Source organism: Gymnoscopelus microlampas, assembly GCF_963454915.1.
Source record: "Gymnoscopelus microlampas genome assembly, chromosome: 23".
NCBI classification, from domain to species: Eukaryota; Metazoa; Chordata; class Actinopteri; order Myctophiformes; family Myctophidae; genus Gymnoscopelus; species Gymnoscopelus microlampas.
This window is the reverse complement of record NC_139960.1, coordinates 13,163,001-13,190,477: the sequence shown is the minus strand read 5'-3', so window position 1 is coordinate 13,190,477 and position 27,477 is coordinate 13,163,001. Positions and strand designations below refer to the sequence as shown.

Here is a 27,477-nt window from a genome sequence, read left to right as displayed (position 1 = left end):
GAGTTGGAGCCAGGCAGGGGATAAAGGGTTCAATGTAATGTAGAAAAGTGTCACCCCTCACCAAAAAAAATAAACGTTTGCGGCTCATTACAGGTCACACATTGACTTCGACTTTCGGTGCCTCGTTAAGTGAACTGAAAATTAGCAGTATTATTAGGAGTCCTTAACTACATTTATAATTGGGGGAGAGAGTGTCAGAATGTTCCTTTAAGAAACAATGAAGAAAAAAAAAGACAAGCACAACTTTTGGTGCCTTGTTTAGTGAACTGGAAATTGGCAATTATTATCAAATTAGGAGTCCTTAACTACGTTTATAATTGGGGGAAGGGGGGCAGAATGTTCCTATATGGAAATAATAAAAAGACGCACACATCCCAATGCCCAGTAGGATGGGTGCCATGGTGTGCTCGATAAAAAAAGATATCTTGAAGAGATGAACAGAATAAGCGCTGCACACCAAATAGCTTCAGTTTAAACAACTTTGTATTTTCTGCTGTGATGTTTCGAGCACATGGCTCTTCCTCAGCGAGTTGCCATTTTAACCCATCAAGACCTGGAACGCATCGGAGTCATTTTCTAAAATAGCAGATATACAAGCTCATAGCGCGGCACTGAGAGTGCCGCGCTATGAGCTTGTAGATCTGCTATTTTAGAAAAATCGTGAAAATGTTTGCTAATCTTTGAATACATTTTTATTTTTTTTAATATTTTTTTTATTCAAATCTTTGCTTCTGGGGGGTCCCTGGAACAACATATTTTGAGATGGGGGTCCGTGGCCAAATGCATATAATTTTGTGGTCCTTGACATGAAAACCACTGATATTATAGCAACAACAAGTTTATCATTTGTATCATTTAAATGGTTGCTATTTGGCACACGGATCTTTCAGCAGAATACATCTACAACATCATAGAATACATCTACATCATAGAATACATCTACATCATAGAATACATCTACATCATAGAATACATCTACATCATAGAATACATCTACATCATAGAACACATCTACATCATAGGGCATTCTGGGCGCTTTGAAGAGCAAAGAAAGGAAAAGACAGAGGAAAAGCCTGGCCGTTTTACACGCCTCCGCCGCGGCACGGCGAATAAAGGAATAAACGCCTTTGATTTCACGTCACGTCAACTAGAGATGACCTCACGTAGCCCGCGGCAACTCAGCTCAGAGCAAACAGCTCCTCCTCCTACACATACATTACACATTGAATGTGCAGATGAGAAACTCGGGACCCCCATCTGACACGCATCCGGGGGGGGGGATGCCTGTGGGGGTGTTTAGTTTAGTATGCTGTCTGTATGTGTGGAGAAGGCAAGAGGAAGGGAGAAGGAAGGACGGTCGTGTTAGATCCTACATCGAAATGGCAAGCTAAGTGATCTCGCCCCCCGCTATCTGTCATTGTGCTGACGCCAACGGATCGCCCTCCCTCCCCCCCTAGGGAGAGAACGGTGTGGCGGGGGGCGGGGGGGCGGTGGGGGGGTGTAGTGGCAAGTCAAAGCCCCCGAGCGGAGAAAAGTCCCAAGCTGAGCTATGCATTCTAGAGAGTGCATCATTCTCTCATCTCCTTCCTTATTGAACACCACCACGTGTCCCTGTGCGTGTGTGTGCGTGTGTGCGTGTGTGTGTGTGTGTGTGTGTGTGTGTGTGTGTGTGTGTGTGTGTACTGTGTTTGTGTACTATGTGTGTTTAACCCATTGAGACCTGAAGCCGATTCCACATGTCTCCTAAATCTCAATAGTATTCTGAAAAACGTATGTTTCTATATCAGTGGTGCTCAAACTTTTTCCATGTCAAGGACCCCCAAAATGATATGTATTTGGCCGCGGACCCCCATCAAAATATTTTGTTCCAGGGACCCCCAGAAGCAAAGATTTGAGTTAAAAATGTTTGCTTTAAAAATATATATATTCAGAAGATTTGCACACATTTTCACGATTTTTAAAAAATAGCAGATCTACATACAAGCTCATAGCGCTCATAGCGCTCATAGCGCGGCACTCGGTGCCGCGCTATGAGCGCTATGAGCGCTATGAGCTTGTATATCTGCTATTTTCGAATAGCCAAAGTGTAAAATAATGCTGTTTAGCTCAAATCAAAAAATGACACAGTTCCAGGTCTTAATGGGTTAAGAGGCAGGGCTGTGACAAGTGTGTTTGCGTGTGCGTGTGAGTGTAGAATGAGGTTGTTTCTTTCTTGGCCTTGCATACAGTTGTATGCATATTCGCATGTGGAGCGAGAGGCTTATAGCCGGTGGGTGTCTGTATGTCCAGCAGTGTATTTATCTGGCTGTAATGGCACGTCATTGATATTCACAGTGAGCTATGGATCAATGATCCTTGGCAGCCCCGGCTATTATTTCATTTCTTGTATCTAAAAGGCGTAGCGAGGATTCAGCTAAATTGTTTTGAGTCGGATTTGGCTGACTCGCCACAACGGACGAAAAAAGGAGGAGCGAGAGGGAGAGCGATATGCTAAACTGCCCCGGGGAGAGAGAGAGAGAGAGAGAGAAGAAGAAGAAGAGTGCACAGCAGGGGAAAGGGTGGGAGGGAGAGAGGTAGAGAGGAAATCGACGATTGCATGTTCAGACCACAGAATGACAATTGATACAACAATATGCAACCAGCTAGCGCCACCATATATCACATATACCTTTCCATCCATCCATCCATCCATCCATCCTTACAGTATATCATCCACCCTTTCTTTACATCCTTTCCGGCCAGTGTTGATTTCGTCGCCTAAAACTATGACGGAAAATGTTCGGCGACTACTTTTTCTCACTGACAAAAACGAAATAAAAACTAAATAAAAACTAAGCTACGATGACTAAAACTAAGACTAAATATATTGACCATTTTTGTCCCTCAGACCTTTTGTCCCCTTACATCCCTTCCCGCAACCTTAGATCATCAGACCAGCTGTTGCTCGATGTCCAAACATCTAGTCTGGTTACAGAGGGAGATAGACAGAGCATTTGCTGTTAGGGCTCCTCTTTCATGAAATAATCTTCCTCTGGAAGTTAGACAAGCCACCTCACTGGCCATTTTTAAAACTTGTCTAAAGACCCACTTTTTTTAGAATGGCTTTTAACTAGAGCACTATACCCATCTGAGGACTCCATTGTATGGCCTCTATTGTTGCGTTCTGCTTTTTTGCTTTTTGATTTGATTTATTTGAAAAGCCAAGACCACATGGTCACCGCAGTTCGAGGATTACACAAGATAGTCCTGAGACTTATTTCCGTTGAGGTCCTCTTACAATTAACAGTCAATACGTTAAAATACATTACAGTACAAAACATGTAACTAACGTCACACTACAAAGACACAAGTTACATACACAGTACAGACACAGTACACGTTACACGTTACGCAACAATACAAAAACACAAGTAACATACACAGTACATACATAGAAACAATACAAGAACACAAGTAACATACACAGTACACAAACAAGTGCTACCTTATCTTTCCTAGTCTAAAGACCCTCTATAGTGGAACCTTTTCTAATAGACATGATTGACTTTTCTGCTCAAAAGTCCTCAGATTGGTTGTCAGTTTGACACTGTTTTCGAGGTCATTCCACTGTGTGGCTCCTTTGTAAGTAAATGATTCTCTGCCAACTTTACTTTTAAAAGCCGGATGGCTCACATCTGCTACGCTGGCTCTGGTGAAAAAATGGTGTACTTTGCTTCTCTGAGTAAAACATGTCTTTAAAAATATGGGGACCTCTCCATATATTATCCTATGAACCATGGTCAATCTGTCCATGGTTACCCTGGATTCTACTGGGAGCCAGTTGAGCTCTCTAAACTGGTTCCTGCCTATATGGGATCTGGGTCCTAACCCTAGAATGACCCTGATCAGTCTATTCTGAGCTGACTGTAGCGTGGTTTTGAGGGATTTCGTTAAGCCCTCGAACCAAGCCCTCGAGCTGTTGTATTTGTTTTTAATTGAACTGTCTGTGTCTTGTTTTTTCAGTTTTTTGTTTTGTCTTCCCCCACACTGTCTGTTGTGGGTTGTGTTGTGAAGCACTTTGTAAACTTGTTTTTAACACATTGACTGCCAAGGGGTTTTCTAGAATGGCTCTCCCACTGCCAAGGTTTTTGACCATTCTGACTCATTTTTGAGGGCCCACAGAACATTTTGTACTAGGACTATGAAAACATAGAATATCTCAAAAAAAAGCTTAGAATCTCTTCTTTCATCTGGAAAAGAAAGTGAGTTGATACCATGCTCTGTTCTTTAGCTAGAGGAGTTTGAATACAGCTTGGTATTCACCAAAAAGAGGCCTTTTTCTTCAGAAGCTGAGATATGAGCGTTTTAGTAAATGACACACATTTAGAGGCATAACTTGATTTCAAAAGTGTTTCAAATTTATTTAGGGCCTTCATTGACATCAGTCATGTAAAGAATACTTGTTTATAAAAAAAAAAAAAAAAAATGCTTTTGATTGTACATCTATTGCTCTGTTTCGCTCCAAAGTGCTCAATTCAAACAACATTTTTCACAATATTTTTTTTTTTTTCATTTTTTTTTTCAAATAATAAATAATAACAATTCAAAGGTGATGTGCAACATCAATATATTCATCGAGAGCGTCATTTTCCAAACTTTTTGCCCACACAATTCAAAATGTCAATACTACATTCATTGCAGATCTACAAGCTTGCCTTTTTTTTTTCTCTAGGGAGTACAACAACAAATTGGTGCTATTAGAGCAAAATAAATAAATAAAAGTAAAATATCTGCCTGGCATGAAGCAGTATGAATAGGCAGGTTGAGGTTGGTAGGTTGAACAACATAGTAGCAGCTGCTTCACAAAGTGCTTTCAAAGTAAATGTAACTACATCAAATAATAATAAATACTAATCATTCAAATCAATAAATTGAGTGCAATCAGCGCAAATAAATAAACAAAAATAAAGTTCTTTTTTTGGCAGCACCCTGAGCGGATCAACGTGCGTCTACCCTTCACCCGGCTCTCGAGGCCACTCTAGTAGTCTTTTACAGTGTGGTACCGATGTGTACATTGGTGGTGCAAGGGCACACGACAGGACTTGCACTCAAAGCTTGTCTCACTCCGGATGTTTTTCCCGTCCTTCTTCTTTGACGGTAGCTTCGATCGGGAACAAACCCTACAACACCTTTGTGGGTACTTCTTAGCAGAACTTGCTTTGGGGAAATTGATCAGTTCGTGATCTAGTCTGTCATTCAGCCTGGACTCGGGGTCAACGTTTGGTGGCAATGGGTGTCTAACACGTGGGGCATCCCCAGGAGGCGGGGCCTCACTCCTACCCTCCTGACGACGGGCAGCTCTGGGGCGATCCCCAGGAGGCGGGGCCTCACTCCTACCCTCCTGACGACGGGCAGCTCTGGGGCGATCCCCAGGAGGCGGGGCCTCACTCCTACCCTCCTGACGACGGGCAGCTCTGGGGCGATCCCCAGGAGGCGGGGCCTCACTCCTACCCTCCTGACGACGGGCAGCTCCGGGGCGATCCCCAGGAGGCGGGGCCTCACTCCTACCCTCCTGAGGACGGGCGGCGCCGTCTTCCTGCTCTTCCTCGGACCCCTCCTCTCCGTCTTCATCCTCTTCCTCGGACCCCTCCTCAGCAGGCGGGGCCTCATTCCTACCCTGCTGAGGACGGGCGGCGCCGTCTTCCTGCTCTTCCTCGGACCCCTCCTCTCCGTCTTCATCCTCTTCCTCGGACCCCTCCTCAGCAGGCGGGGCCTCATTCCTACCCTGCTGAGGACGGGCCACTCCCCCAATGTTCCCGCGGGTGGTCCAGGACTTCACTACTGCCAAGATGAACGAGTAGAAGTTCTGAATTTTGGGTTGGGCTGGGTGCCTGGCCTTGTAGATCACATAGGCGTTGAACTGGGTAATCTGGAGCATATAAAAGAAGAACTTTTTTGTCCACTTCCTCGTTTTCCTGGTACACATGTAATAGCTGAGGTTCTGGTCTAGCTTGTCGACCCCGTTCATGTGTTTGTTATACTCAATAACACACACAGGCTTCTCTTCGACCACCTTCTTGCTGTGTTTTTTCTCCTTCCTGGACACGGGCAGCATGTCATGAGGGTGCAAGGTGGAGATCATCGTGACGATTTTTGTTTTCTTGGCTCGCCATGCCAGTACCATCACGTCCCTGGAGTGGCGAGAGATGGTGGACCCCAGTGGCAGCTTTGAAGGGGTAACATCTGCGATGGCTGGTGGCTGTCCTCGCTTCTTACGCAGGGTCCCGCAGACGTATGTCTTCTTGTTCAGGAGCATAATGGCCGTATCCACTGAATTGTACAGGTTGTCCATATAGAGCCTATATCCACATCCAGCTAAACTGCCTAAGAGTGTTGTTATGATGACAGGTAGTGTCTGCTTCTTTTTACAGTATGGCAGCATGTTGTGGAGGTAGCCTGTTGCTGAATCACACAAAATGTACGACCTGATGCCGTACTTGACCGGCTTCTGTGGGGCATAGACCTTGAACTCCAGGCGTCCCCGCCACAACAGCATTCCCTCATCAAGACTGATGTCCACGCTCGGCAGGTACATCTCCTGGAAATTGGCCAGCAAGGACTGCAGTATTGGGCGGACTCTCCAGAGTTTGTCTACGTCTTCGGGCTTTTCTGGTACAGGGCGGGGGATGCTGTTGTCCACGAAGTGGAGGTTGCTCAAAATGGCCTGGAACCTGTTCCTCGGCATCACTTTCCGGAAGACGGCGGCCTCGACGTACTCATCAGTGGACCAGTACATGGCGATCTCAGGCTTTTGGCTGATTCCTGTCAGAAGAAAGAGCCCCAGGAAGCGCTTGAGCTCGTCTAGATCCACCGCTTTCCACTTCTTTGCTCTGCCATACTTCTTGTCACTGTCCGGCTTCTGTTCGGCATAGAGGTTGGTTTGAGTGCGGATTTCCTCCAACAACTCATCCGACAGCAGCAGCTCAAAGAAGTCCACGGGCTCATCAGACTGCAGAGCAGCAGCGGCGTTTTGAGGACCCGGAGTCCCAGCTGTGAAGGGGATGTCCCGAGGACACCATCCTGTGGAATGCCACACAGGAGGAGGACCCTTGTCCTTCTTGCCCTTGGCACCACCTGTGAATTATAGAAATAGATCATTACCATAAAATACTTTTTTCTTTGACACACACACACACACACACACACACACACACACACACACACACACACACACACACACACACACACACGATAATAATTCTTACCTCCACGACCAGCTCCACCAACCGCTCCACCAACTGCTCCCTCCTCCACCTCCTCCTCACCACTAGCATGCGACCCTGTGTAACATAACATATACTTTTTTTTAGATATTATGTCCATCTTTAGCAAAGCATTTATCATCCACAGACCACATGCATATATACACTGAATAAATAAATATGAGAGAATACATTTACCATTACCCTGGTTTTAGCATTTTTTCATTCATGTGCTATAATTGACAATTCACTCACCCCTACTACCGTCATCATCATCATCATCATCTGCATCCATGGCAGACACCAGTTCCAGAGCACCCACCAGTACCTCCTCCTCAGCATCTACAATACAATTTCAAATACTTTGGTGAATATTATGCATTTAGCAAACATTATCCAGACAGAGCGACTGACAAAAGGCACATATGAGATCAAATAGACATGCCTGATCGACATCAAAGGCTTCAGTTCAGGTCAGAAAAACAACATAACAAAAACAAAACCCCTTTGACCTACAGGATTTTTGTTGTTGTTATTATGTGGCCTGACCTGAACGGATGCTTTGATGTCTTTTATATTATGACAGCCATAATGTGCAGACAGAGGGAGGGGGCATGCAGCTGGCATTTTCCCCCTACAAGAAAACTGAATAAAATGAACAGATCTACAAGCTCAAAAAGCGTGTAGATCTGTTCATTTTATTCAGTTGGCGTTGTGCGAGGCTCGCTCCGTTGTGGCCAACGAACCACAGGTTGAGAACCGCAGCCACATACAGTAACGAAAATCGGGCCACAGCCTGTCGTCTATGTTGCCAGATCGTGGGAAAGTAATAAGCAACCAGGTCTATGAAAACGAGCCCACAAGAAGCGAATAGCCGAGTATAGGCCACATGGGCACTTCAAACATATCTAAAACAAGGTGAAAATAGTCCATCTACAAAATCACAACCACAATTACCATCATTTCCAAGCAGATTTACAGAAAAACAAGTCCAGTGTGGCTTAGCAGACCTAGCCCTGAAACAGATACTAGCGTCATGTGAACCATGGTATAGCAAACCTGGCAACGACGATAGTTTACTTTTCTGCATTGAATCAGCTAAACGCACGGTCAGATGAACTAGTAACGAATACAACTCGATCAAATCAACTTGTAACACATAAAACGATATAAAAAAAGTATGCTTACCACTGGAAAAAGGACTGTTGCCCCGACTGAGAGCCGCCGGTTCCCAAGCCGAGCCCTCAGAGGCACCACTACTGTCACTGTCGGCGTCGGTGTTGGATCCCTCCACCCCTGACCCCAACTCGCTCCCCGTAACACTGCCACCGGCCCCGGCCCGGTCAGGGCTCGCAGGAGGACGGGGACGAAGGACCATGCTGCTCGGATCGCTCCTACGGCCGGGGGGCAGGTCCTCGCGGTCCTGGGTGCCGACACTCGGCCCTGGTTGGAGGTCCACAGGAGGAGGATAAACCACCGGAGCTTGGGAGGCTGCTGCACCAGCCCCAACCAAGAACCTCTCCATGGACTGCTGACCAGGTCCGGGGGTGTTCTTGCGCTTTTTCCCTACCATAGCTACTCTCTCACAGTACACTATATCTAATATAAACTTTATCTCCTCTCTATTACCACCTATTTTCTCCTATTCTCTCCCTATAACGCCGATCACCTCTCCTATAAATACTCCTATTACTGCACTCTATATCTTACCTCCACGCCCTCTCTATCTATAATATATATATATATATATATATAAAACTCAGTAGGATTTATATATATATCACTCACACTTACTACACTCAAAATATCAACTCACACACACAAACTCACGTACAAACAATTCACTCTTTCACTCAATATAACTCTCCCACACAAACTCACGTACAATTCACTCGTTCACTCACCGTATCTCACACTCGTATCTCTCGTTCAATCTAACTTACGTATCTCACACTCGTATCTCTCGTTCACTCGATCACAACTCTCAACTACTGCTACTAATACTACTACTATACTGCTACTGATACTGCTACTACTAATACTACTACTATACTGCTACTGCTACTGCTACTACTACTGCTACTGCTACTACTACTACTACTGCTACTGCTACTACTACTACTACTGCTACTGCTACTGCTACTACTACTACTACTACTACTACTATCAAACTATCAATCTATCTATCTATATCTCTCTCTCTCTCTCTCAATGACGATCGGCTCTTACTAAACTTTTTGAAAATGCACAGAAAGAGGGCTCCGCGCGTGCCCTTTTTGTAGGTTTCCGATCTCAGGACACCTGTTATTTTTCCACAGTGGCTTTGATCTGAGGTCACAATGACCTGGATCCAGAAGAGTTTTTATTTTTTATTTACAAAACAACAATATTGGCGGCACGATCAGTCAGTTTATCAAAGGGGTAACATGCTGTGTGTTTGTGTTATGATCTGTCCCTGTGTGTGGGAAAGGCTGCTGCGGGTGCACGTTACGAGTGCGAGCTTGACGTGCACACCCTCCCTTCACAGGCAGTCAGGGTGCATGGATGCGCGTGCACATTACCAGCGTGGAATGTGATGTGCACACGCTTCCCCAACGAACCTGGCCATGCTGCTTTGTTGATTACTGCAGCCAGCTGAGGCAGAGAGAGAGAGAGATCGCTGGGATTCAACTTTAGGTTTGGGAGCCTGATCACTGCTTTAGATGATGTTTTGTGTGATCACATGTTCAGATGTTTTTATTTTATTACATTACGAGTGCGAGCATTGACGTGCACACCCTCCCTTCCCCCATAGAGCCAGCTGCTGATATCCAGTGATTACAGGCAGTCAGAGTGCATGGATGCGCGTGCACATTACCAGCGTGGAATGTGATGTGCACACGCTTCCACAACGAACCTGCCATGCGGCTTTGTTGATTACTGCAGCGCAGAGAGAGAGAGAGAGAGATCGCTGGGATTAAACTTTAGGTTTGGGAGCCTGATCACTGCTTTAGATGATGTTTTGTGTGATCACATGTTCAGATTTTTTTTTTTTTTAGTTCTACGTAATTTTCATGTAAGAGATTAACCAACAAAGTGCCTGAGGGGTTAATCTAATGTAAACCATTAAAAAGACCTTGGCCCGTAGGACTACGGGCTTGGCACTTAACGGTTGGATTTAACGGCCCGTAGGACTACGGGCTTGGCAGTCAATGTGTTAAAAGGTGCTATACAAATAAAGATTATTATTATTATTATTAATTTCGTCAACAAATACAAATTAGACTAAAATGTTAGTGAGGGACGAGTGGAGAAGAGATCCAGTAGAACTAAAAGACAAGTCATTTTATGTTTGGTTGCGCTCGGGTGTTGCGCTCGGGTGTTGCGCTCTGAGCGCGACGCGTTGTGAGCTTGTAGATCAGCTATTTTCAGCATGCAAACAAGTGTGAAATCGGCCATTAAGACGCCATCAAGGCACCGCCAAAACACATTTTAGTCGACTAAATCAACTGTAGATTTAGTCGACTATAATCTTATGATATTCAGTCGACTAAAACTAGACAAAAACTAAAACATTTCAGATGACTAAAATATGCCTAAAACTAAACGGAATTTGATTCAAAAGACTACGACTAAAACTAAATCAAAATTTGTTGTCAAAATCAACACCGTTTCCGGCCAGCCATCCATTCATCCATCCGGATGCTTCCTAGCCGTCATCTCCAAGAGGTGCAGGTCTGCCAGGCACCACGCAGCGGTTCAAGTCCATGCTCCCTCCCTCCCTCCCTCCGTCCGTCCCGCTAGGCTCCCCCCCCCCCCCTCTTCAAGCCCCATTATCATCCATCTCTCGGGCTTTGAACACACAAGACTAGATTAGGCTCCCGGGCTGGTGCCTAACCTCCCCACAGCGCTCTTCTCCACAATGCCGCTTCCCCTTTTTTTCCCAAAGCCTGTGGGTAATGTTATCAGAGGGATCAGCGAGCCGGAACAAGCGGGGATGTGATTCAGTCACGGAGATCTGGACACACAGAAGACTCCGTCCGAGAGACTGTTAAACGCATTAAGACCGGGAAAGTACATCTGTGTCGGGTTTCTTTTTTGGATTTCTTTGGGCTGTTAAAAAATAGCAGATCTACAAGCTCGTAGCGCGCCACTCGGTGCCGCGCTACGAGCTTGTAGATCTGCTATTTTTTGAAAAATCGTGAAAATGCGTGCAAATATTTGAATATATCTATATATTCTTGACTCAAATCTTTGCTTCTGGGGGGGTCCCTGGAACAACATATTTTGATATGGGGGTCCGCGGCCAAATACATATCATTTTGGGTGGTCCTTGACATGAAAAAGTTTGAGAACCACTGATATTACAATACAAAACATGTAACTAACGTCACACTACCAAGTTACATACACAGTACACATTACACGTTACGCAACAATACAAAAACACAAGTAACATACCAAGTGATAAAAATGTAGAGATTTGCACACATTTTCCAGATTTTCCCAAAAATTAAGCTCATGGCTCATAGCGCGGCACTCGGTGCCGTGCTATGAGCTTGTAGATCTGCTATTTTTGATCTGTTATTTTTGAATAGCCCAAAAAAATCTTAAAATGACACACAGATGCATTCCCGGTCTAAATGGGTTAAGTAAGGTTGAGCCGAGGGCCTGGGGAAGGGGGAAGGGGCGGGAGGAGTGGGGGTGGGGTTAGCAGGAGGGGGGGGGACTGGGGGTCTTCAGAAAAAGGGAGGCTGAAGGGGAGAATCTATAAAATGAGGAAAAAAGCCAGTAAACGAGGGATAGGAAGAAAGAGATGGGAGATCTATTGGATGTCACACTCGTGACCCTGGCACCGCTCGGGGGGGGGGGGGCATTTGTCAGTGGATGTGTGGACCCGCGGTACGGCAGGGTGACGGGTTCCCACTGCACGGCCCAGCGGACGCAGAGGGAGATAGATGGGACCCAGCAGCCCGTGGCATGGATGGTTAGCTGTGCTTAGCGGACTGTGTGTGGATGGATTGGATGGAACCATAGTGAGGCAGAGCCTTAAATTAGTGGCCCTTTTTTTTCTCCATCACACAATGTTAGTAGAAGTATCGGTGCGATGGCAAAGCATCGATGAGTAAAAGACGTAGCGATGGGCTGGGATGTTTACCGTTGATATCAACTGCGTCAGCAGAGTTGCAGTGCTACAGGACAGTGTGTATATTATATATATATATGTATATATATACATATATACATATTAGGGCTGGGACTCGATTAAAAAAAATATATAATTAATTAGAGGCTTTGTAATTAATTAATCGCAATTAATCGCATTTTTAATCGCATATCAATATTTGACCTGAGAACAGTGAAAAGCATTTTTTCAAATGGATTTTGGCATACGTCTTTAAGTACATGTACTCAAGAACTGTACTTAAGAACAATTTTGAGGTATTTGCACTTGACTCTCGACTCGAGTATTTCCAATTTCTAATACTTTTACTTCTACTCCAGTAACTCCACTATATCTCAAGAGGCAAATATTGCGCACCAACCTGAACCACCTAGGTTCAGGTTGGTGCGCTGGTATGATCGGTCCGTCTGAAACTCGTCCAGTGAGAAACGTTCCGCAGTGCAAAAACGGGTGTGATTAAAGAAATATTAAAAATTACATATATATATATATATATATATATATATATATATATATATATATATATATATATATATATATATATATATATATATATATATATAGCCAGTGGAACAGGTGAAAGAGGCTAAACTACTTGGAATTGCTATAAATAAACACATTCATATCCACTCACAGATGGATCAGGTCCCAGATGTAGGTGAAGTGTAAGCCTATGGAGAGGATCGCTATCAGGGTACGGTTGGTGCAGTGCCGGATCAGTATGAGAGCAGGTGTGGAGGCTGTAGCACTGTTTAAGAGTCTCCCGGTTTAAGATGTTCCTCTGGAGGATCAGATAACTAGGTTGTATATACTGTAAGTGCTTTTCCAAAATAGCACAAGGGATGGCCACGTCACAGTCTGTAAAAAGTGTTCATTTGTCTTTTAACCCCAGATCCTGTGTGCCTCCGAAGTTAACAAAACGTCTACCCCAAACACTTTACCTAAAGCCTGAGTGAACACAACTGACACCTGTGAAATGTCTGCCGTGAGCATCAATCCCCCTTCCAGTGGTGGAAAGTAACAAAGTACTTTTACTTAAGTACTGTACTTAAGTAAAATGTTGAGGTATTTGTACTTTACTTGAGTTTTTCCAATTTCCAATACTTTTACTTCTACTCCACTACATCTCAGAGGCAGATATTGTACTTTTACTCCACTACAAGATTGTGATTATTATTAAAAAACGCACTAACCACTTCATCCCTATACTGTATACATTTCGGCCATTTGAAAACTTGAAATGGGACATTCTGCATACTTTTACTTTTGGTACTTTAAGTACATTTTGATGCCAATACTTTTGCACTTTTACTCAAGTACATTTCGAATTCCGCACTTTTCCTTGTAACAGAGTATTTCCATATTGATACTTCAAGTACAAAATGTGAGTACTTTTCCATGAAGTCACACAATAATTGCAGATGGGGACATTGCTGTGGCAGACCCACTGACAGTATGCTCGACTACACACTGCAATCAATTAACCCATTGAGACCTGAAGCCGATTCTACATGTCTCCTAAATCTCAACAGTATTCTGAAAAACGTATATTTCTATGTCAGTGGTGCTCCATCTTTTTCATGTCAAGGACCCCCAAAATGATATGTATTTGGCCGCGGACCCCCATCAAAATATCTTGTTCCAGGGACCCCCAGAAGCAAAGATTTGAGTTAAAAATGTTTGCTTTAAAAATATATATATTCAGAAGATTTGCACACATTTTCAAGATTTTTCAAAAATAGCAGATCTACAAGCTCGTAGCGCGGCACTCGGTGCCGCGCTATGAGCTTGTAGATCTGCTATTTTTGAATAGCCCAAAGTGTAAAATAATGCTTTTTTAGCTCAAATCTAAAAAATGACACAGTTCCAGGTCTTAATGGGTTAACTCAATTCAGAAAGTGGAGCACTTGTGCATGGAGCACTTCTCAAGCCAAACCGAACCCCAGAATCACTTGGACTGACTCCCCTAATCAACGCTTGGCAGTTCAAATTAATTGTCACTGATAAATCGTGGCTTAATAACACTGGAGGTTTTTTTTTTGCCATGGATATGTCGTATAAGGAAGATGAATGCCTGGATTTACTGTAGTTCGAGACCGGTTGTCCTAGAGAATGGGGTCACGGCGAGTTCTCTGCAGCTTGTACAATCTACTTACCATTGACTCTCCTTTACGTAGTATGGCCTTGCCCCCCCCCCCCCCCCTCAGAGTCAAAGCCAGTGTGGAAAAAGTACTCAAATGTTTTACTTAAGTAAAAGTATCAATACGGCGATGTAGAAAAATTCTGTTACAAGTATAAGTCTGGAATTAAAAATTTACTTGAGAAAAAGTACAAAAGTATTGGCATCAAAATGTACTTAAAAGTACCAAGAGTAAAAGTACTAAAATATTTGAAAATAGCAGATCTACAAGCTCACAACGCGTCGCGATGCGACGCGTTGTGAGCTTGTAGATCGGCTATTTTCAAACAGCCTAGGTATAAAATAAGGCTAAAGTGGTTTAATGTATGTTTTATAACGTAATAATTCATATCTGCAAAGTAACTAGTAACTAAAGTTTTCAAACAATTGGAGTGGAGTAAAAGTACAATTATTTGCCTCTGGGATGTAGTGGAGTAGAAGTAAAATTATTGGACAATTAGGAAATACTCCAGTAAAGTAAAAAAAAAAATGCCTCAAAATTATACTTAAGTACAGTACTTGAGTAAATGTACTTTACACCACTTAACGTAGTATGGCCTTGCCCCCCTCAGAGTCCCTTCCTAGACATCTGAATGTCAGAGAGCCTTGGACATGACGTGTCTCTCAAGGGAGGGGCGGGGCTTTTAATCAACTTATTTCAGATTGAGGCGTGACATTGAAGCATACACCATGGTATATAGGGAACATTCTAGTGCTCCTCCTCCGTAAATAGAAGGCCACAGTGACGCCAACAGGTTGCATCCTCCTTTCCCAGCAGGTCGAGGATTTCAGAGACGCAAACGCCTCCGCAATGACCTCTGTGTGTTCGTGTGTGTGTGTGTGTGTGTGTGTGTGTGTGTGTGTGTGTGTGTGTGTGTGTGTGTGTGTGTGTGCGTGTGTGTGTGTGTGTGTGTGTGTGTGTCTGACCTGCTGAATGAGAGGACATGGTTAGACCGGTGCATATGCATTCGCACAAGCACACATTGATCGATTAAGACCAGGCAGGAACGCATCTAGTGTCATTTTTAGATTTTTTTCGCTATCAAAAATAGTAGATCTACAAGCTCAGTGCCGCGCTATTAGCTTGTAGATGATCTGCAATTTTTGGAGATTTTTTTTTTTGAAAATGTGTGCCAATCTTTTGAATATATATATTTTTAAAGCGAACATTTTTAACTCAAATCTTTTCTTCTGGGGGATTCTACAAATGCCTTCAAAATCCTGACTGTTTTTAATATGTATGTTGCTATAATATCAGTCGTTCTCAAACTTTTTCATGTCAAGGACCCCAAAAATTATATGCATTTGGCCACGGACCCCCATCTCAAAATATTTTGTTCCAGGGACCCCCCAGAAGCAAAGATTTGAGTTACAGATGTTCGGTTAAAAAAATATATGATTCAAAGATTTGCACAAATGTTTACGATTTAAAAAAAAATAGCAGATATGCAAGCTCATAGCGCGGCACTCGGTGCCGCGCTATGAGGCATATCTGCTATTTTTGAATAGCCAGAGTATATGATAGTGGTTTAAGTGGGTTACACAGATGCGTTCCCGGTCTAAATGGGTTAAGACATGCGCGCATGTGTCGCGCATGTCAACAAATACACACGGTATCACCAGCATTTTCTGGGGGTGCCCTTGCTTCTCAGTGAGATTTATCTAACTTGAGCTGCTCTAATCCTGCCTCCGTCCACGGGGATGACAGCAGATTAGTGGACAGGATGACATTTGGCAAGGTCTTCTGCTTTTCAACAAACTCATCTTTAAAACATCCGCATCTCCTCTCCTCCTCCCCTCTCCCCCTCTACCCCTCCTCCTCTCAATGGCATCTGACATTCACACAAACTTTGTCCAGCCTCAATACCAACAGCTATACCTACAGTACAGCAGCCCAGGTGACCTCATTATAACGCATTATACCATTATCACTTATCACTTGTGGCCTAGCTTGTCATACAACGTGCATGCGCGTGTGTGTGTGTGTGTGTGTGTGCGTGCGTGTGCGTGTGCGCGCGCGCAGGCTTCGAATGCTATCAACGCATTGAATGGGACATTATCATGTTTTATCAGACCATTGAATGGGTGAGTAGGCGACATTCTGACCTACTCCGAGCAGTCCCCACAACATGATTGCGGCGTGTGTGCGTGTGCGTGTGCGTGTGTGTGTGTGTGTGTGTGTGTGTGCGTGCGCGTGAGTGTGTGTGTGTGTGTGTGTGTGTGTGTGTGTGTGTGTGTGTGCGTGCGCGTGAGTGTGCGTTGTGGGATGTTCCGTCAGAACTCTAACCCTTCCATATACAGTACTGTGTGCACAGCACCTGATGGCACCACTGACTTGAACTATGCGCGTGTAAGAAGCCTGTAACGTGTGTGTCCATCCATCCTCACCTCCCGGTGTGTGCAGGGCAAGCTCCCCTAGATGCTACCCTAGCTGCCCCCCATATTCTCCACTTTGCAGCGAGCCAGCCAGTGCCTCCATGCTGCCACTGCTGACACCGTTTTTAGAGAAGCACTTGTCGGCAGCGTTGCGCTGCTGCTGTATACGCCACCGACCGCGCTCACCCCCCCCCCCGCCCCGCCGTGTGCCAGCACCTCAACCAGCTGCAGTAATGCATCTCACTCACGCTGGCCTGCCTTCCACTGCCTGCTGCCTTACTCCTTACTGTAAGTTCCTCCCCTCCTGCAGAGACTCTGACTCTGTGGTGATGCCGGCACTGGAGTACGTTTTCTTTTTTTAGACTGTTGTTGCTAATATAGAAATCCCCAGAACCTGAATTAGTAGAGCAGGACGTTTACAAGCAATTCTTCTTCGGGGTGGAATTGAATTGAAGGGACAGCAGCAGCGGCAGCAATCATACCATTAAGTTAGTCTATATTGCCATGTCTCTACAGTAGCTAAAAAAAACAATATCTAAGTTTGACCTAGCAAGAGCTGATGGCTAGATCAGACCTTAACCACGTTTAACCGTAGTGTCTCTATTTGGTGGAAATGAAATATGTCCACAAATAACAGATCTTCAAGCTGTGACGCATTGTGAGCTTGTAGACTGGCTATTTTTGCTATTCGTCGATATAGGGCTTAAGTGATTAAGTCTACCTATTTTTTACATTTCTGCAATTTCATCTTAGTTTTACAGATCTCTTCGTCTCTGTCGTCCTGTTCTGTTTTCGTTGCTTACTGCAGGCCGTGATGACACCTCAATTTCCCCTTGGAATCAAACAAAGGTCTATTTATGCTCAACTTAAACTTAGTCCAATTTAGTTTAGGATCTCACGGTCACACATGTTGTTTATGTATAGCCTAATGCTGACTGTAAGTCATTAAATTGTTCCTATAGTGATATTACAGTAAAAAGGCATATCCTGATTTCAGTTTGTATGATGGTTTGTTTGTGAATGTATTATGTTATTTATTTATTGTCAAATAAATAAATACAGATTTAGAGATTATTGGTGTGTATATACCGGTGCCGGTTTATTATTATGCTATTATGATGGCAAACCAATCATTCAATAATCAATTCTGGTATGTTACATTACATTACATGAAATTACAGTCATTTAGTAGACACTTTTATCCAAAGCGACTTACAATAAGTGCATTTAACATAGGTAGGCAAGAAAACTACTAATCACCAGAAGTCTTAAGTGCACTCTCTTCTAAAACAAGCAACTAAGAGTATACCTAGCGCTAAGGTAAAAGTGCAATATATCAGCTACCTACTTTCTTAAACAAAAAGGAAAATCAAATGAGCAAGAGCTAAAACAAATAAGTGTATCAAATAAACAAGATCCAGTGAAACAAGAGCTCATACAAATAATTGACAACAAGTGGGCAAGGCTAAGAGGAAGGGTCAAGGTTTCCTGAAGAAGTGGGTTTTCAGCCTGCAGCGAAAGATGGGCATTATGTAAACCACCACTATAACAATGTCTTCAAAAGATCCACGTCTTGTGCTCATTGTAGATGCCCAGCACACCCACTGATCTAGAAGCCTTTTACCTCCCAAGCTAAATCACCTTCTACCATTTACTTTTGCTTTCTTGCTACCAGTACTCTCTTGGTTTCATATACCAAGCTCAATTTGAAGCATAACCCATTGGTTATGTGTGCAGCATTTCAATTGATGTTGCCCAATAACAATTGTGAATGTCATGAAAAGACAGTGGTGTCCTGAAAGCAGCATTGACAGGAAAGAGGCAGAGGAGAACATGATGAAATCAGCCGGTGCAGTGCGGCCACTGTGGTCACACGAGGCCAAACAGAAGGGACAGGATGGCCATAATGTTCATGCCCTGGTATACCTCTGCATCAGTGTTGTGTTCTACCGTGTTACGCTACATAAATGGTAAATGGTGCATTTATATAGCGCTTCTATCCGAAGCGCTTTACAATGATTGTGCCATTAACCCATTCACACACACATTCATACACCGATGCCGGAGGAAACCATGCAAGGCACCAACCTGCTCATCGGGAGCAATTAGGGGTTCAGTGTCTTGCTCAAGGACACTTCGACACCAACTCTAGGGGAGCGCCCCAGCCCGGGATCGAACTGGGAACCTTGCGGTTTTCCAGTTCACACTACCCGGCCACTCTACCCCTGAGCCACTGCCACCCCATTGGTTGTGTGTGGAAAACCCCTCTAAACAAATCCTTTCAGCATGTAGAGCAGTGGTGTGTTCTAGGTTTTTTCGGAGGTCATACTATAATTATTACATTTTACATATTACACTACATACGTAGTGTGACCTGCAGAAGAAAATCATAGCCGAGCGTAGCCATCCAGAAACCGTCCGAAAACTGTCCCGAAAACCGCCTCCTGCGTTATTATACCGCCTCCTGCGTCATTATTATCATTTCATTCGGCGACCACATGCACGCGTGCATATGGGCGGGCACGTGTTGTGTGTGTGTCGGAGGGAATAATTATAGTATGACCTCCGAAAAAACCTAGAACACACCACTGCTCTGCATGCTGAAAGGATTTGTTTAGAGGGGTTTTCCAACACAGAAGACTGTCTTGACCTGGCCACTAACTGGCCTCTATGGCCCTGGTCTTCTTGGCACAAAGCAAATCTACGTAAGTGCAGACTTAGCTCGCTGAACCAACCACTTCGTTGAGGGTCCATTTCCTCATTAATGGAACGGGTGTGACCCTTCTTAAATCTTGTGCCGTTTAGACACCAGCGTCAATTAGTCTTAAAGGAACATTCTGCTGTTTTTCAGCCTTATCACCATGTCTTTATCGGTTGGAGTAACGATCAATACATAGTGCTAAGTCCGTCAATGGTCCCTGCATCACCGAGGCAGCAAATCGAAAACACCGCCGCGTAGCGACTACAGCCATTCTCCCCTCAGCCACTAGGGGCCACTAAGGGCCATGCCAGGATAACTACTTGAGAATCCAGCCTTTGCAGTGAATCCTGGGAAATGTAGAAAGCATAATTATTATCTTTAATGGCATAAATATATCATTAGGCCTACCTGATACTGTATGCTGTCAATGACCACATATCAGCCTGGATATCATTCTAAAACTGTCGACACCCCGCCTTTCTCTTTGTAAGGTTTACATGATACTGTCGCCGTCAATATCCGAGTGCCTAGTGAATATTGAACACTGGAGATGCTTATTATCTTTTTAAGTTATCCTATACTATTTTAAGTTAACCATATTAGCCCTGGCTTCCCTATTTTGGGCATGTCGTTATCGGTGAACATTCTCGAAAACTAGCTTTGGCCTATATGCTTCATTTATACACAGTGTTGCGCAGCCTGTAGTTTGGCTATTTCCATTGCTTGCCATGTCAGGCTTGAAGGTGTAGTTCAAAAATTACTTTTCTATCAATTACACACCCCATGATGCCTTGAGCTCATGGAGATTTCTTAGTTTTTGTCGCAATCCTAAACCAATAATTTGATGACCGGGTCATCGGTCAATAGGGAACTCATCAAATTATTGGCTTAGGAATTTGACAAAAAACGAAAAAATCTCCATGAATTTAAGGCTTCATGGGATGTGTAACTGATAGAAAATAAGTCCTTTTTTGGGTGAACTACTCCTTTAACTCATTCACTGCCAATGCCGTGTTTGACGTGTTTCGGTGTTTTCAGTGTTTACGCTATAGATGGCGCCCTTCGCTAACCTATGAGTCACCATTTCACTCCCATGCAGTGATGCAGCGAAATCACATGTTGGCAAAAAAAAAAAAAAAACACACATTCACTTCCATTCTAATGGATTTGGAAAAATGCCTTTTTCTCTGCTTTGAGTGCTTCCTGTTGCTTTCTGGCGAAAACAACCTACATTCAACTGCCAATAACTATGGAACAGACGATCGCGACGGCACGGTCGGCTATAGACGATGTTTTATTCTTATTGAGTTAAGTGGTCAAGTTAACACTTAAATTGACATGCAACATTTTTGCACAGGGTGCGGTTACAGACATAGCTGGCACAGTGTCTGAGCAGGAATTGATGAAGCAAAAGGTGGAAGCGTCCCGTTAGCCGCCCCCCCACTCACAACCCATTTCTGAGCAATAATGATTATAATGATCTCCAGTGCCATTATGAATGCAAAGCAACGGAATATAGCACAGCTTGCCACGAGGCCAATTCCGAGGCGCCGCGCCTTGATGTGGTAAGTTCCAATGTTCCAATTCCAATTAACCCATTCAATCCGGGAACGCATCTGTGTCATTTTTAGATTTATTTGGCTATTCAAAAATAGCAGATCTACAAGCTCACAGCGCGGCACCGAGTGCCGCACTGTGAGCTTGCAGATCTGCTATTTATTTATTTTATCGTGAAAATGTGTGCAAATCTTTGAATATATATGTTTTTAAATGATGTAAAATGCCTTTTTTTCCAGGGACCTCCAGAGGCAAAGATTTGAGTTACAAATGTTAACTTTAAAAATATATATATCCAAAGATTTGCACAAAGGTTCAAGATTTTTCAAAAATAACAGATCTACAAGCTTGTGTCGCGGCACTTGGTGCCGCGCTATGAGCTTGTAGATCTGCTACTTTTGAATAGCCCAAAGAAATCTAAAAGTGACACAGATGCGTTCCCGGTCTTAATGGGTTAAGCATATTTGTATTTCTTGGAAATACGCTCTTGACATACTTGTCATTATGTACGGTCGAAATTGACTGCTTAACCATAGAGGGCTGGGATGCAATGAACTCATTTCCATGTATAGAACAATACGGCGGTCTTTCTTTCTGTTGCCTGGTTGATTGCATTTAACATCAAATCATATTAGTGCGACCTAAACACATTAGGAATCCTGGCGTTTCTGCTTTTGTGTGCCCGTGTTTTCGGTTAAAGCCAATTTGTCCGCCTCTGCTAAAGAAAAGACCTCGTCCTATGGCGAATCTCATTCGCATTTAGATATGCAAATGAACTTGTGACTACATCTTTCCCCTATCCCAGTTTCATAAGCTTCCACGAAAATCTCAAGACATCTGGTGCACTTTTGTACTCCGCTGGGGACTGCATTGCCTCTTTGCATGTCTGAATGCACTCTGCTTTCCAGCTTGGTGTCAAAATCAATTTAATGTGCCTGGATCCGCAAATGGTAGAACATCTACACAGTAAAATCCTCAATGTTAATTTGGGTGTAAAAATAGACCCATCTTGACACTCTCAGACCTAAATTAGGTGAAATGAGGATTTTGCAGTGTAGCGCATTGGTTCTCAAAGTGGGGTCCCGGGACCCCCAGGGGTCCTTGAGGGAGTTCTAGGGGGTCCCCCGCTAAATGATAGATTAGGAACCAAATAGATCCTTATGGGTCTGTAACTCAGAGAACGTCAGGGTCCATTTCACTCTCTCTGAGTTAAATGAACATTGATTTTACAATATAAATTGGGGTCCCAGAGATAGAAACGCCATTAAATGGGGGTCCGTAGCCCCAATGCATGTCAAACAGGGGGTCCTTAAAATCAAAACGGTTGAGAATCACTGCTAGAGCCGTAAAAATCTTCTCTTATGGGGCTCCCTGGCATATCTTTTCAAAAGGGGGTCCGCAGGCTAATAAGTGTCAATCTGGGGGGTCCTTGACATGAAAACAGTTTGAGAACCACTGGCGTAGAGGAGACCCCCACCTCCCTATGATTTTCCTCCTCCATCACGCCCGTCTGTTTTATATTTCTATGTAATAATCATGCTTCTGGTTCTCCCAGCTCCCATTCTTCTCAGATGTTTCTTTTAGTCATTATTGAATCATTTTTAAATCAGCATTAACTGATTCCCATTCATTGTATCGTGCGGCTCTGAGCCATTTCATTCTACGTTTTTCTGCCCACTCATCTTTTCCTCTCTTGGCAGCGTGCCTGACCTCCTCCCTCCACTGGCTCAGTGCTAATTCTAGATGCAAGAAGATTTATTTGTCACACGCTCATACTGTACAAGTACAGTACAGTACAGTACAGTACAGTACAGTACAGTACAGTACAGCAGTGTTGATTTCGTCGACTAAAACTATGACAAAAACACTTCTTTCACTGACAAAAACCTAATCAAAACTAAGCTGATATGACTAAAACTAAGACTAAATATATTGACAATTTCGTCAACAAATAAAAACTAGACTAAAATGTTAGCAGGGGACGAGTGAGGAAGAGATCCAGTAGAACTAAAAGACAAGTCATTTCATGTTTGGTTGCGTTGTGAGCTTGTAGATCGGCTATTTTCAGCATGCAGCCAAGTGTAAAATCTACCATACGACGCCATCAAGGCTCCGCCAAAATACGTTTTAGTCGACTCAATCAACTGTAGATTTAGTCGACTAAAATCTTATATTTAGTAGACTAAAACTAGACTAAAACATTTCAGATGACTAAAATATGACTAAAACTAAGACTAGATATAGTGACAATTTGTATGTGCAGTGAAATGTTGGTGTGACATACTCTGCCAGACAGTGCTAACAATGGCCCCGATTCAAAACGAGGGTCGTAAATATGGTGTAAATGAAGTTCGTAAAGGAGGTCGTATTTCTGGTACTCACTAACGGACGTGCGATTCAAAAGGGGTGTCGTATATGACAGAGACGTGCGTATGACCAATGCGTATGACCAGGTGTGATGATTACTCTCTGGAAGGCTGCATCCAACAGCATCCAACTTCAACGTCACCGTGCTGAACCGTGTTAAACAGTGTTGCCATGTCCGCTTATTATAAGCGAATTTGGACTTATTTTTCTGTAAAGTTGCTTGTAAATATTGGGAGCTGTGGGGTGCGTTTTTTTGGGCTTGTTTCTAAAGTGTAGTTCATTATTTGGGCTTGCTTCACAATTGTTCAATTATTTTAACCGGTGGTTGTCAAATATTTTTATGTCATGGACCCCCAAGTTAATATGTAGGCTAATTTATCCCTATAAGCCCCATCTGAAAATGTTTTGTGCCCGCTGGAGGCAGATTTGTGTTGTTAAAATGTTTAAAAAATCTTCCAAATATTCCACATTTTATTACAAGAGTTAAAAATATATATATAGCAGATCTACAAGCTCACTACGGTTTAATTAAAGTTCTTATAATGGGCTGTCAGTTGCTTCTTTTGGGCTTATTTTCATAGACCTGGTTGCTTATTTCTCTCACAACATCTGGCAACGCTGATGCAAGATAAACTCCGCCGTCTAAAGAATAAAGATAACAGATGCGGTGTCGCATCGCCTTGACAATTTACTGTTCTGTCTGGAAGCGGATCACGTAATAAATGCTCTCATGTGTAATGAGAATAAAGACGTTTACAAGGTTTAACCCCATTACCAAATAAAAGGCTAATAAAACGTGGAAAGGATATTATGTAAGCCTTTTCTAATGAACATTGCGCACCTTTACCAAGGTAAAAAGATTATGAAATCCAGCATCCAAGTGGAACGCTGCTATCCGATTATGGACCAGAGCTTATTGATTACTTATTGATTAAATTAGTTATGTTTTGATTAATATATCACTGTCCTACGTCGGAATGGGGAATATATCTTCTGGACACAGCTTTCATCCACTATTAGTTTCCTCATCAGATGGTAATATTTATTAGGCTGTTGTGTGTGGCGTTCATGTGATCAATATACAGTAGAGTAGCCTACAGTAGACTATTAGCCTACAAATTAATAGCGCGGCACGGACACTGACGTGCGTCAGTCCCTCCGCAGTCTCATTAAGGCATGATAGCCTATTTTCATTATTACGTGACACTGAGGGACCTTTTCAGCTCTAAATGCGACTCATAGACTAGAAAATAAATAAAAAGCGGTGGAATCTACATCATGTCTAAGCAATACATCGTTTGACATTTATTTTTTATTTTTTTATATATATGTGTTGACAAATGTTGGGCACATACATATTTTATTTGAGGTTTGCCACTGTTGTAATTGATTTTGACATGAAGAATAAAGCATTCTAAAGACATACGCACATTTCAGCCCTGGTACGCCAGCCTCGGGGCTGACCTGAGAACGTGCGCACCTGACGCACAAAACACAGACCAAAAAATCTTTATGCATCAGGTGGATATGTACGACTTGTCCTAAATGCTGGTACGTACAAAATATGGTCGCAAATCCCTTTATGAATCAGGGCCAATGTCCAACATAAAAAAAAAGACCTCAAACATAATAAGAAACTAGGTATAATACTAACCTCGCTTCCATCTTGGAGGAAAGCCTGGTATTCGTTCTAAAACTAGCGGTGTGATCCGGTTTAGAAAAAAGGAAAAAAAGAACCGTGGTTCCGACTGGTTGGTTCCGGTTGGCGTCGCGTTGTTTTTGTTACCCACATAACGCGAATCAATTTGTTTAGTCTTGCTAACGAGAATAAAAGATGGACATACCAAAGGATTATCATACCAAAAGAAACAAAACGATTACACCAAACTAAACAAGTGTTAAACTATGGGAATCATTTTGGAGACGCACAGCGCCGTTGGTTCCGGTTTTGATGACATAAAGTTTTGATGACATAAAGTTATGTCCGCTCCGACCGGATCAGAAACCCGAAAATGGTATTGATTCCAGGCTAGTAGTGTAATACGAACTAAAACCTTCGCAGCTGCCAGAAAAAACTATCAATATAGGATCGCTATTGCATCTTCCCTGGGTTGCTGAGATAGGATAACTATATGTTGCAGCCAGAGGAAGATATACAGAAAAAGGAATATACGGTTTATAAAATGGGAGGGCCAGGTCTGAAGCTTCTTCATTTCAAATGAGGTCTTACTGATCTCAAGTAAAGCACTTACTCCCTGACTCGCTGGGGGAATCCAGAGGGGACCCATCGCAACACAAGTGCTCAAACGCAGCTGTAGAGAGAGGCACCATACATACACGAGCCTCTCCTGGCAAACACACCAAAAGCTCCGGGGCAAAAAATAAAGCTCTTTATCCAATCAATCCTGTGAGGCTAAGCGGAGGGGGGGGTGTGGTCTGGAACTGAATTAGAGTCATCAGACAAGTACGACAGCTCTAAGCTGACCTCCCTCGCCTCTCTGATTGCTTCCTCTCTTTTTAAACAGCGTTTTACCTACTGGGACTGGAGGCAAAGAAAATGCATCGAGTCACGTCTCCGAGCGGTGAAAACTTAATACAGCTACAAACAAAGACATCAGTCTTTAAAAAATTAAATCAATTCTCCTTCTACAGCACTGCCACCCAGGTGTGGAATGCCCTGACCCCAATCGCTTAAAAAAATGTGCTTCACTGGCTTCCTTTAAAAACAGGGCTGAAAATCCACCTTTCAGGCGGCCAAAGGGGGAGGTAGTTAGTTATCACTTCTCGATTAGACAGGAGACCCCCCCCCACCCCCTTTTTGGGCGGTGCAGCCGCCCCTATAAGTGGGGTTGGGACACCTCATTAGTACACCCTTCGCTGTACTGTGATTGGCTCATAATTAGTACACCCCTAGCATTAGTACACCCCTAGCTGTACTGTGATTGGCTGACTCTATTGGCTGACTCTATTCAGCACTGTGATTGGCTAGCGAGACATATGATGAAATTAATAACCTATGAATAGGACTAGGCACTTAAAAAAAACACTTTTTTTTTAAGTGAGCTTCCATCACTGTGATGACCACTGTGATGACCACACCGCCCACTTCACACTGGGTGTGATTTTTATTTCTTTACCACACCCCTCCCTTTTTCTACCCTGTACATAGCGTTTTATATCCGTGATGATATTGAATGTTTGGTGCTATTCTTTATATGTTGATGAATTGAATACCTTGAACCCCAATGGAAACAAGGCCGCAAGGACTTTTTTTGGTGTTATCCTTTTAGACAAAGTGTTTGACTGTACTCGTGTTGTTTTACATTTCTGTCAAATAAAATATTCAATCAATCAATCAATGATTTCTCACAAGAAAGTAGCCATAAAAAGATGGCATCGAACAAATGTCTAACATACTAGTCTATGACGTTGGTCTTGATAGTCGGATCTCAAGAAACCTCTGCAGAAACGACAAAACCCCGTATTTGGTGCATGCATACTAACACAGTGGTTCTCAACCAGTGGTCAGGCGACCACCAGTGGTCCTTGAAGGAATTCCAAGGGGTCCTCAGCTAAATGATGGAAGAGTTGGCAATCAAATGGACACTTATAGATCTTTAACCCTTGAGAGCGTAAAATGAAACCATATGGACCCTTACATTTGGTTTCATTTTACGCTCTCAAGAGTTAAATTATTGTTAAACATCTGCATTACTTAATGTACAAGAAGTCTAACACAATTAGAGAATGTAGAAGAATTGCTATTTTGATCAACGTTTGCCTAATCTCTCCTATTGGTACCAACATCAATACAGCATGGAATTGTGGACAACATTTTGGGTCTGAGAGGCTAAATCTCGGTGGTTCCGTGGCTCAAATGCCAAATAAATAA

The 27,477-nt window shown here is 43.3% G+C and overlaps 2 protein-coding genes across 2 annotated transcripts in view; both read right to left on the bottom strand.

Annotated features, from left to right (window-relative positions):
* kcnd2 (potassium voltage-gated channel, Shal-related subfamily, member 2) overlaps positions 1-27,477 on the bottom strand; it is a gene marked incomplete at both ends in the record, with an annotated part of 217,675 nt that overhangs the window by 165,698 nt on the left and 24,500 nt on the right. The window lies entirely within an intron of this gene.
* On the bottom strand, positions 5,018-8,814 carry LOC311040027 (uncharacterized protein; the record flags this gene model as incomplete). The annotated part of the gene is made up of 4 exons (XM_084050100.1): positions 5,018-7,113; positions 7,245-7,319; positions 7,497-7,583; positions 8,430-8,814. 4 exons carry the CDS (start codon positions 8,812-8,814, stop codon positions 5,018-5,020), a joined length of 2,643 nt encoding a protein of 880 aa, XP_083906226.1.